General features: G+C 52.4%; 1 protein-coding gene and 1 non-coding gene across 2 annotated transcripts in view; one reads left to right on the top strand and one right to left on the bottom strand.

The window, feature by feature from the left end:
- The window catches only part of BSN (bassoon presynaptic cytomatrix protein), an 85182-nt gene that overhangs the window by 36626 nt on the left and 36272 nt on the right, over nt 1-12284 (bottom strand). Inside the window, exon 3 of the mRNA XM_011375462.2 lies at nt 403-811. Coding sequence (XP_011373764.1) covers nt 403-811 — 409 coding nt within the window. The remainder of the gene's footprint in view (nt 1-402; nt 812-12284) is intronic.
- Nucleotides 1205-1323, top strand: LOC111729591. The gene has a single exon (XR_002776301.1). It is a non-coding gene; the product is annotated as a 5S ribosomal RNA (ribosomal RNA).

The following is a 12284-nucleotide window of genomic DNA, read 5'->3' as shown; positions in this document are numbered from 1 at the left end:
CCCCCTCCGAGGCCCACTGTTGGAGAGAGGCTGGCCTAGGGCCAGGGGAATTTGCCTCTTTGGGGGCCCTCTCCAAATGAGTACCCACTGGGGAAAGTTGTCCATCAGACTGTCTTTGGCTCTTTCAACACCATTTTGCCAGGCCAAACTGGAACCAGGTAAGAAAGCATCTTCGACTCTGGGCCTTTGCCTAAGCTTCCGGGAGGGACAGGAATCCCTCAGGAGATCCGAGGCCAGGCCTTATTCTCTGCTACCACCTCTGGAGCCAGAATATGACCCCAGAAAGACACAGATGCCGGTGGCCAAGGGAAATGAGCAGGAAGAGGGAGTTGGTGACAGAGGGACAAGGAAGCAGGGTAGGTGTGGGAAGACAGGTGGGGGAAGCGACGCGGAGGTGGTTACCTGGGTGAGGTGAGGGTTGGGGTTGAACCCGCACTGGTTGCAGACCTTGTTGTGACACTGGGTGCAGGTGTTGAAGTTGGGCTGGCTGGGGGTCGACGTGAGGTCCGAGGTCTTACATATGGGACACAGCGTGCTGCTGGGAAGGGGAGCGATCTGGGGGACGGAGTAGGGTGATGTGGGGGTGCTGCCTCTGTCCGGTGACACAGAGGGGGACCGCCCTGATCTCTGCGTCCTGCCGTCTACCTGCAGCGTCCTGCGGGGGCCATCAGCCTCCTGGCCTGCTGGGCCCTGTGCCCTCGTCTCTCGGGGGCTCTCGCGGCCAGGAGCAGTAGCAGAAGCCTGCTTCGGGGTTGGGGAAGCTGCTCTCTGGCTACTCAAGGGCTCCTTGGGGTCCAGTCTCCTGGAAACGCTGAAATGACATTGAAAATGACTATGTTAGAGACACATCTTAGAGAAGCAGCCTGCAGGGGTCTCCGCCAAGCCCCATTACCATGCTCTCTTCCTGCCTAGGGCCATGATCACAGCCACCGTTCGCCGAGCGCTGACTGTGCCCCGTGCTCGGCCCTGTCAAGCATCTCCCACTTGAACCCTCAGCACCGGGCCATGTGGTAAGATCATGAGTGTCCTTCTTACATCTTGATTAAGTGCAGATTCTGATTTCAGTAAGTCTTGGGTGGGGTTGCATTTTTAAGAATCTCTAGATAATGCCTTTACTCGGTCTGCAGACTACACTTTGAGTACCAAGGCTCTAAACCTATGTGCATTAGAAACACCTAGGGTGATTTAAAAATTTCTGAGTCTCGTCTACGGCCATGCCACCCTGAACAAGCCCGATCCTGTCTGATCTCGGAAGCTAAGCAGGGTCGGGCCTGGTTAGTACTTGGATGGGAGACCACCTAGGAAAACCAGGTGCTGTAGACGTAAAAAATAAAAACTAAGGGATTGTAAACTGACAAGGCCCTTGCAATCTGTGAGGTCAACCAAGGGCTGCCTTGCAAAAAAAAAAAAAAAAAAAAAAAAAAAATCTGAGTCTCAGACTGCACCGCAGACAAATTACATGAGATTCCGTGGGGGCAAGACCCTGGCATTACTACTTTTTCCTTAGTAGTTTCCAGATACAGCTCAAGTTCAGAGCTACTGCCCTGGCAGGTCTGTTACATTCTGATGTGGTCCCTTTCAGAGGCTGACCCCAGACAGTGGAGGTGGGTGTGGGAGGCACCCCAATGTCTAGTTAATGCCATCTCCAGCAGGGACCAAGGTGCCTTCTTCCTGGAAGTCCTCCAGCAGGCCTGCAGCCAGACCAAGTTCAACACATGGGCGAAGTACTACTTTTCCGCTAGTGTAAGGGTGGGTGGGGCTGGAGTTCTAGGATCCAGCCCCAGGGGAGCCACATAGAAGGAGGTCCAGTGTGTCTGGCCCCTACCTCCGTCCCGACCTGGCCCAGCTGCAGCCAAGCCAGCAGAACTGAGTAGTTCAGTGAGATAGAAAGCAAACCATCGAGCTAAACTCAATTCTCGTACATGCCTTCTCTTTTTACCCAACTTAAGTTCATTTCTGCCAATTTTCTTTTTCTAATTTGAAAGACGCTGAGCACAAAAAAGCCAAAAGCAATGCTTTATATTGCTTTCCTGAAATTTTATACTTTTTTCGGTCTGCATTCATTTGGGTGGATACTGGCACCCAGAGACAGGGCGAACTGGCTCAGAGCCACTGCGGAGGCCGGACCACAGCTGCCCGTGGAGCAGCCTGGCCTGACCCATCTGCCCCGGTGCCCAATCCTTGTAGGGTCTGACTGACTGGAGGAGAATCTAAGTTCGCTGTCCTTATGTAAAGGCCATCTGCTTGCCAAAAAGATTCAGGAGCCAACTGGAAGGACATCTTAGGACAAGCCATTTCAGAGGAGAGAGGAGGAGCCCACTGCGGAGGTCCGCTCATTAGCTTCTCGCTTCCGGGGAAGTGCCGATGGACAGGCATGCCATCCATCTACTGAAGACTCTTCCAGAAGAAAGAAACACTATTAAATGTCCATTGGATGTTTCTTTCATCAACCAAAAGCAGCATATACCCATCTATCAAGTCTCACAGACCCACCACTTGCTTCTTCGGTAAGATAACCAGAGTCTGGGTCTAGCTTCTCTGGGCCATCTTCGCCACCAGCTCTGAGACGCAGTACGTTGGTGGCTTCAGCATCTATGGCTTACACTCAAAACCTGGGCGCTAGGGCCTCTCAGTAGACTAATTTCTATGTATCTTTAAGAAATATTTTCACTTGGTTAAATGCATAGTTTCATTTTTTACTTAAATTACTTGGGGCTGGAATTTAAACGCAGTCCTTGAAAGCTGGTCAGAAGCTCCAAGAGCCCTTTCTAACCTACGAAGGGACTGCATCGCTCCCTCCCAGGCTGCGCAAGGTCTGTGGTTTCTTCTCAGAACTTTAGCCGTTTCTACTGTATCTGTGTTGCCTGACATGTGACAGGCAGGCAATGTTCTGTGTACACAGTGATGTTTCAATTCAACGTGGCATCATGATGTAGTCTTTCTGGGGACACTGATTGTGACAATTAAGGATCCAAACTTAAGTTAACTTTCAGCTCAGCTGTGGTTATTGCAAATAAACGTACAATGCCTCTGCACTCAGCAAAGTCTGTACCGCAAGGGCGATGCCCCCTGCGCGCAGGCCGCGTGTCCGTGCAACATGGAGCCGTCCCCCTTCGCCCTCCCGTCCTCTTGTATTGTTCCTCACACCTTCTGCTTAACCTCCAAGCCTCCAACATGTCCCTCCCTCTTTCCACTGTCACTGACGATCTGCTTGCCATCTCATGGAGAAAGTGGGAGCCACTGGAGGAGAATCTGCACGTCCATGGCCTCGTAGCGTCTGCCCCCCACTGTTCGCCTGTCTCCTGTTCCCAAGGCCCGCTCTCACCTTCCCAAACTCTCCCCTCTCCTTCGTCATCCATCTTCCCCTCTCTGTTGGATTATTTCCGTTAGCATACAAACATGCGTCTCCCATCCTAAAAGAGAACGTCGACCCACTTCCCCCTTCAGCTACTGCCCCATTTCTCTGCTCCTCTTCACAGGGAAACTCGCGAAAGAATTGTCTCCACTCGGCGCCTCTCCTCCCTTCCGCTCAGCCCAGTCCAACCTGGCTGTTACCCACCATTCCACAGACATCGCTCAGGTCCCAGTCACCGATGGCCTCCACATTATCAAACTTGACAGTCACTCTTTGGTTCCCCACCTCAGCTAACCAGCAGCAGCAGCACCTGACAGCGCCGAGTACTCCCTCCTTCCTGCCTTCTGGAACACCACCTTCTCCTGGGTTTCCTCTTGCCTCCCGGCTACGCCCTTCTCAACACTTTTGCAGGTTCTGCCTCATCATCTCGCAATCCCAGGGCTCCGCTTCTTACGCTGGAGGGACTCAGTCCTTGTGCACATCAGGCCCAAGGCTCTAAATCCCGCTTCCCACCGATAACTACCAAGTGTGTATCTCTGGCCCAGATCTCTTCCCTGAACTTCTCTCTTGTCTGTCAAACCTACATCTTCACCGAGAGGTTTTATAGGCATCTCAAACGACACATCCAAGCCAAGCTCCTGTTCTTCCCCCAAATGTGCTCCTCCCAGGCTTCCCCTTGGAGTCACCTCTGACTCCCTTCTCTCATCCCATGTCGATCAACAGTACATACGGATGGCTTCTGCCTGGCCACTCCCACTGCCTCCTTGCTCCATCTGGTTCAAGCCACTGTCCCCTCTTCTTTCCGTTCTGCATAAGCCTGGCTGCTTCCACTTGCCCCTCCATGGCCTTCTCTACACAGCAGCCAGGATCACGCTTTACATACCTAAGCCAGACCACTTCCTTCTGCTCAAACCCTCCAACAGTTTCCTTTCTCTCCCAGAGAAAAAGCCGAAGGCTTTGCAATGGCCCATGAGGTCCATGAGATTCAGTCCCTTTCCCTTTGAGGCCTCATCTCCTACGACTTGCTCTCTCCCGCCCTCCACTTGCCTTACGCCAGGCCCACTCCTGCCTCTACACGTTTGCATCTGCGGGCACCTGCACTCTCTCAAATGCCTGCTCTTGCTGGCACCCTCTCAGGCACACTGTCCCTGACTACTATTGACGATGCAGCTTCTGTCCCTCCTGCCTCTTTGTTCTCATGGCACTTAAAACATTCCAAGTCATCGTGTGATACGTGTGCTGCTTTTGCGTATCCTCTGTGACCCTTGAATTGGACTGCCAGCTCTGTGTGGGCAGAGCCTCTGCGGCACCTTCGCTACAGTGTGTCCCAGGGCCTAGTACAGTGTCTGGCACACGCCGGACACGCAATATGTGTTTCCTCAATAGATGGATCGTATGCACATCATGACTCAGAACAGGAAAACATGCCCCAAAAGTGCGTTAGAGCTGAGGAAACATAGCACATGACCAGCCTGGCCCTCCGCCCTTCCCTGGAGGAGAGAATGGCAGGAATGGCACCTGGAGTCCTTTTCAGCCTCTGGCCGCACCCTTAGCGCCACAGCATACAGTTTTCTGCAGACTACAGAGGCGGAAATGGCATCTGGGCCCTCACTGTGAGCCCTGCCAGTGCCAAGCACCTGTCCCATAGTGACCCCCTTGAGTCTGATAGCAAACCCACGGGGTAGGATATATTTTGCCCATTTTACGACAAGAAAACTGCCACACGAAGAAGTTAAGTAACTCACAAAGCCACCATGACTTGCAAGGGGTGGAGCTGGGGTTCCAACGTCAAGGCCACCAGCTCGTGTCCTTAACTCTTGTGCCACACTGCCTCCCTTGGAGGGCACAGTGAGGCTGTACAGGGGTGGAAAGCACTGCGATTTGAGTTCTTCATATTTTTTCTTAAACAGGCAAGCTGTTTAAGTGGACGCTCGCAAGGAAGAGGTCTCTGACATTTTGCTCCCCACTGTTGCCCAGGCCCCAGCACCATGCTTGACACTGAGTGGGCACTCAATAAACATACGCACAGTAAACGGAAAGACACATTAACAGTACAGTGAGCTCACAGAGTGGGGCTGGGTTAGGGCAGACACATGATTTAGTTAAAACCACTTCACCTGGAGTTTTCCCAGCAAAATGAGGAATTCATGGAGAAAAGCAGAGAGGTTCATTCATTCATTCGAGCATTCTGTTATTCACAAACACTTATTGGCCCTAGACTAGTTCCAGGCCCTGTAATAAGTAACGATGGTATGAATGAATTATTTCTCTTACAAGGAAGGTCGGTCCACAGGTGTTCACTGTATTGTTATTGTTACATCTTATACATATTTCATGAGTATTCTTATATTCTTTATACACACCTATTCAATATTTAATTAAAATAAATGTTTAAAAAAGTGAATCAGACAAGGATCCAGTCTTCTGGGAGCCTGCAGTCTGGAGGAGAGACAGATGTGCAAACAAATCACTGCAAGGTGAACCTCCGCGTGGTCCAGGGGAGGGGCAGAAGTCTGAGAGGGCTTTGAGCATGAGGAGACATCTAGACCAGGTCTTAACAGATGCGCTGTCTCCCTGAGGACAGCACACACAAAGGCCCAGAAGCAGGATGGAGCATGCTCCATCTCCGTGACTGTGCAGGGTAGGCAAGGCAGGTGTAAATCAGTGCAATTTCAGCACCTAGAACAGCTCCTGGCAATGGTATGTGCTGGACTGCCTGGGGAATGTGGGAGGTTCCGGGCTAACTAACATGGGAAGTACCTGGACAGCAAGGCCTCTAAGGTTTTCAAACAACACTGTGCTCTGGCTCTGAGTCATGGAAATGGTGGAGGTAGGAAATAGTGAGAACAAGGCAATAGCCCAAGTGATAGTCCTTGCGGAGAGAGGGAGGGCAGGTTCTGCAGGGCTATTTTGGCTTGAGGTCCGAGGAGGAGTGGTCCTTTGATTGAGATGGGGGATCTGCGGGGAGAAACCATCTGGTGGGTGGAGAATACGGGATGAAATGACAAAATCACGGGGTTGGGTTGGGTTTCGTTGTGTTAGTGGGGGGTGGGCATCAGGAGATGGGTCGGAGCTTGGGTTCAATTCAGATAAGTCTAGATATTTTTATCTGGGAGAGTTAAAGGTTCAATTCACAGGCAAGCATCAGGATAGAGTTCACACGAAGAGCAGTGGTCCAGGAAAGATCTGTAGGGTGCATTGACAGAAAGATGCCAGAAACAGAGAAGTCAAAGAACACACACACACACACACACACACACACACACACACACACACACACACACAGAGTTAGAAAAGTTCCCAGGAGGAGGAACAGTCAACAATGCACCATGAGGAGTCTGTACCTGAAGGCTGAGAAGCCTGAGAAGCCATGGAGGAAGGGTTACACCCACGCAGGCCACACACCATGATGCCCAAGCCTTCTCCCACCCAGTCCAGCTTGGACACAAAGGTCCACCCATGGCCAGAGATCCAGGAGATCTGTCTGTGACACAGCCCTAGACACTAGTCCCAAGAGGGCAGCCAGGGCCCTCCCAGGTGGAAAGAGGTATGTGCTCCAGGAGGCCCTCCTCAACAAAGGTCTCCACTGGGTGGTGGGGAGGAAAAGGGGAAGGAGATGCCCACCGGCAGGACCCAGCCCAGCCCATGGAAGACCTGGTCCACGGATATGCACCATCAGCAGTGAGGCCCCTCGAGGCCAATGCTCCTCCCAGCAGCCTCAGGTTACCCTATTCGTTGGGGAGGGCCAGGATAAGGACGGGTGAGCAAGGAGGGAAAGGGGTACTGCCATAAGCAGAAGAGATACAGGAGGACAGGTAGGTGGAGAAGGAGAGGACAGAGATGTGAGGGAGTGGCTGGAAGCCAGGCAGGGGGGAGACTAAAATGCTTTACCTAGGGATAGATGTTTTTTAAAGATGGACAAAAGAGGTAGAGGATGTTAAGACAGAGGAATTTCTACCAGCTTTTCTCCCTTTCAGCATTTAAGGCTGTTGACTGGCCAGAAACAAGTCTTAATGCTGTTCCGCAGGGCAGCAAGGAGCACCACCCCAGGAGGGCTGCTGAGGAGGGGCACAGAACCATCTCGATCAGCCTCCCCGTCAGCACGCCTTAGTGCCCCGGGGCCACCTGTCCTATACCACAAATGCTGCTGGAAGAAATAACCCAAACTACACTGGTCAGAAGCTGGGCTCCCCTCTGTCAGAAAACCACAGGAAAGGCACGATGCCGACAAGCTCCAGTGACCAAAGGTGCTCCAGACACTAGGTACATCTATAAGGGCGGAGCCACCAGGGAGAGATGTGCCTGCCCCGGCCCACGGTGGGGAGGAGCCTGCAGCCACTGTGGCAGCTGCTCTCAGGGAGGGCCGGCTCAGGCTGAAGCAGACAGGAAGGAGAAGCAGGCAGGCTTAGAGACAGTGGGGGGTCCAGAGGGCAAACCAGGCTGGGTTCCACGTGGCAGCATTCTAGGGCATGCCCCCCACTGCCTCCAGTGGGATATCTGAAAGAGAAATATTTCACACCAATAAATGGCTGTCTTTGTTCACCAGGAAAGGAGTGACCTTAAAGAACCTGTTTTCTTCCGAGTCAGAACAGCTGGAAGAGCCCCACAACTTCAAACAAGGTTTCAATAAATTCATGGCTGACCTTTTTGTAATAGGCAATTACGGCAGGGCAGATGCTGTGGGAGGACCCTCTCCTTTGAGACCCACACCAGGAAGTACCACTTGGCCGCCCCGGTGGTCCCTGTGTGTTCAGGCAGAGAGGAAGGGGCTGCAGCATGGGTCCTGGAACAAACCTTACAGGAACTGATGGGAAAATTCGTGAATTTTGAGTTTAGAAATTTTCCGGTTTTCACACAGGAAACATTTCTCGACCTGCCCTGCTTTCGGGCCATGGGCCTCCTGCCTTTTTGACCCCATCAATAAAGCATGTTTGCATGTCCCCAACATATGACTATTTCTCTAAGTCCAGGCATGTACTTTACTGATAAAACACACCTCCTCAAATGGAAAAGTTCGGAAAGATGAGACCAGAAATAAATGTGAACAGGCATTTGCATGTCTTCTCATGCCTCAGCTGACCATCTCGTCTCTCTCTCCTTAGCACGTGGGCCCCCACACGGAGGCCACTGCTGAGAAAACTTAATCTCCCCCTCTTTAAAAGAGCCCGTATGGGTTGCTCAGACCAGATTCTCTCCTGCCCCTGGCCCTGCCCCACTGAAGGTGTACTTAGGTCGGTGTCAGAGAAGCCCCAAGCCATTGGGGACTGCCCTCGCCATCCTTCCTGACCACCTATGAACCCAAAAGGATTTGCTCTGCTAACAGCAACGGCACAGAGGTGAGGGTCTCTGGAGCATGCAGCACGCAGAAGGAGGCTGTGGTTGGCAGGCAGCCAGCACCACGGGCTCAGCCTCTGAGATGCTCTCTTGGAGCCAGGGGACACCCTACGGGGTGGGGAGGGAAGGTGCCACACACAAGGCTCCTAGGGGAGATCATGCTATAAGCAGAGCTCCCTAAGAGCCTGACATCCTCCCCTCCTAACTTTCCAGCCCCTCGAAACTGCAGGCCACTATGAGTAAGATTCCAAGACCCAGGTAGGGACAGAGCACCATGCCAGCCTGGTGACAACCCCCACAGCAGGTGTGTACTGAGGCACTTGGGCATACACATACGCACACCCCTGAGCAGACAAACCCACGTGAAGAAACCGTCAGTGGTACTCAGATACTCATCCTTCCCACTCAGAAACTAGCAGTTGACTCTTCCTGTGACCAAACAACAAGCTTCATTTCAGTTGGTCCCGGGCCAGTCCATCTGGGCCAGCAGAGAACATGTTTAAGGCAGTGAGCTCTGAGTGCTCGGCTGTTCCTAAGGGAAAGTGTTTGGGGTGAGACCACAGGTGGGTCTGGAAGGCAGAGAGTGTGGCAAGAGCGGCTGGTAGGAATAAGAGCTGCTGCCAGCAAGCATAGGCCAGGGGAAGCCGCCAGCATAAGAGGAAGGCCCACCAGGAGGCTGGGAGCAAGATGGGACCAGCAGACAGGCGTTAGGGGACCTCGTTCTCCAGCTCTGAGGCCTATATGGGTCCACTAGGCTGAAAGTATCTCAGGATGATCTGATTTGGCCTTGGTTCCCTTCACGCCCAACCAGTCTCCAGAGTCCAGAACAAGGATGGAAAATGGGGGTAAGTTTCCACTACCCCATTAATCGGCAGTGGCTGTGTGTGGAGGGCTGAGTGTGAGAAGGATCGGTGGGAAAGATTGTTGCCATCACTTGGTAAGGTCTGTCATGAACCCAGGAGGAGGCCACATAAGCACAACAGCCACGGACTTGTTCATCTGTGATGCCAAACAAACCCAGAGCCTTAGACTTGCCTCCAGTGACATCCAGCTTCCTGGGGTGTCTCAGTCAGAACTGGGCCAGGCCCGCCTCAAGCCAAATTCATCCCCGCCAGAAAGCGGCCAGAGGATGCACGGAGTGTTTATCTCTGACCCTTCCCTCGGCCTCACTTCCTCCTCTCTCCTGAGCTTTCCTGGAGTAGTAAGAGCTATATGTGGGCATCGGTCAGCTGAAGCATCAAATACCACAAGTTCAGTGTAACTTTGAAGGCTGAATGTCTCTTGCACTGCAGTGCTTGTGACAGGCACTGCATGAGCGATGGCTTGCCTGAGGGCAAGTGAACCTTAGCTGCCGGCCCCTTAGTATAAGGACTCTGTTGAGGGGTTACTAGTCTTTTAAGCAGAGCTTCTCCAATCGTATCTTATGGAGTTTACCTATAGAGGCTTTTCTTCCTTCGTTCATTTAAAAAGAGCTCGTAGGAACCATGTTCCCTAATTCTTGAATGTCTGAACATATCTTTGTGGTCGTTAAACTTGAACAGCTTGGCTGGATATAAAATGTGGGGTTCGCACGTCCTTCGCCTGAGGACTCTGCAGGTCCAGCCCTCTGTGTTCTGGCGCTGACTATTCCCGCGGGAGCTCCGGGCCAGCCTGGTGGGCTCCCCATCCTTCAAGGCGGAGTTTCATTTTCCTCTGGATACATAGAGCTCTTTTCTCTGTAAAGTTCAGTATCTTCACCAAGATATGCCTGAATATTCCATATCTATTTCTCCTGGAATCCAGTTACGTGTTCCTTTATTTCAGGGGGACAAGTCTGCTAGTCTACCTTTGACTGGTTCTCCGTTCCATTTGTTTTGTTCTCTTCTCCAGGGGTACCAATTATACCTATTTTTCATTTCCTTCGTTCCATTGTCCAGCTGCTGGCAACCATGGTTTCCCCTGACCTGCTCAGCTCCTCCCTAATAACTCCCTGGCATCACGCAAGGTTCAAGGACAGTCCTAGATGTCCCTACACATGTTGGCTTTTCTAACAGGTCCAGGAAGGTGGCTCTCGGGCTTGGCCCTCTGAGCCCCGTGCCTGGTTCCGCAGAGGCACACTTCCTTCCCTCATCCAAGACTCATTTTCTCTGTACTTGGAAACCATATTCAACCAGAAAACATTTTACAACTCAAAACGAGTGCCATTTTTCTCTGGCCTTCCACCTGTGCAAGTTCTAAGTGTTCTAAAGCATGGGCCCATTTGTAAATCTAATTTGAACCTTGCTCTTATCCCTAGGAAGAAGAAAAGCACACATTCATAAATATTTTTATTTGATTTCAGAAGGTACCAGACCTCCTGAAGCATATGAAGCAAACCCCTCAATGGCTGATCTGGCCTGTGGCTCGTGGCCCCTCTCTCCTACCACACCAGCCGGTCTCGAGCATCATCCACGTGCCCCTAGTACAAGCCCCGCCTGAGGCCTGGGACCCCTGCACAAGCCAGGGGCTTGCCTGCACCCATGCCCACAGCTCTCCATGGCTAGCTGGCTGCCTCTGCAGCACCACTAGAACCTGACTTCTGGTGTGGAGCCTCCTGGAGCCTCCCTCCCTATGTGTCCCCCACTGCCAAGGTCCTTGTGCTGCCCCTGCAAGGCGCTACCTGTTTACTGTCTGTCTCTCAGGTCGGACTGAGCGTACCAGGCAGGCAGGGGCTCCCAGAACCTAACGGGCACCTAACACCTGTCTGCTGGTCACAGGAAGCAGAAGTCCTACAGGCTATTTTAATCAATTGACAAAAAATAATTTGTAATTAGGCAAGGTTTGTAGGAAAAGACCCTGCTAAAGCTAGAAAACAGTCAACTTTATGCTATTCACATTTTACAAAGGTCTGGTTCAGCCAATTATCACAAATTCCAAGGGAAAGGGACCCAAACACTGAGTTTTACTACAGTGCATAAAGGAGCTGGCTTCTTTAGCTCGATCTCAGTAGGAGGGAGTGCTACTGCTTTTAGTGCCTTAATGCCTTTTCCCCCACTTATTCCTCTGGACCTGGGTAACAGCTTAGCAGCAGGAGATTCCTGAGGGAACCAGGGGACGTGGGGGCCCCTGCTGGGAGCCAAGAAGGCCAGAGACAGGCAGGCGGCCACGCCGGAGTCACTGCCCATAGCTGAGACTCATGTCGGCAGCTCCTTGCAGGGCTCTCCCCATCACCTCCTAGGCTTTCCAGGTGGCCCGATGTGGGACACCAGCGGAAACAAGGGCCCCAACCTTAAAGACTCTTCCCTTTGGGCAATATAAGGACTGAACCCAGGACACTGATATTTGTCTGGGTGAACCACACTACACCCTGCATCAAGGCCTATGGCATGCACAGCATGTGAATTTTAAGGATCTTCCCAGCCTTTCTAGACTGTGGGACTGGGGCACCCTTCAAAAGCACCTCCAGGCCAGCCAGACACCCAGGGACGCCCCTGCCAGGCTCAGCTTTCTGAGGGGACGTATGGCCAAACAGACAAATCCTTAGCCCCCTCTCCACAGCCTGCTCAGAGCCTTGGCCCGGTGCCAGCCCTCCATTCACATTTACCTGCCCCGTCTTCTGGGACTGCCATGGCTCCCA

The sequence above is a fragment of the Pteropus vampyrus genome, unplaced genomic scaffold, assembly GCF_000151845.1.
Source record: "Pteropus vampyrus isolate Shadow unplaced genomic scaffold, Pvam_2.0 Scaffold271, whole genome shotgun sequence".
NCBI lineage: Eukaryota > Metazoa > Chordata > Mammalia > Chiroptera > Pteropodidae > Pteropus > Pteropus vampyrus.
Note: the sequence above shows the minus strand (reverse complement) of the source record. Positions and strands in the feature narration are given on the sequence as shown.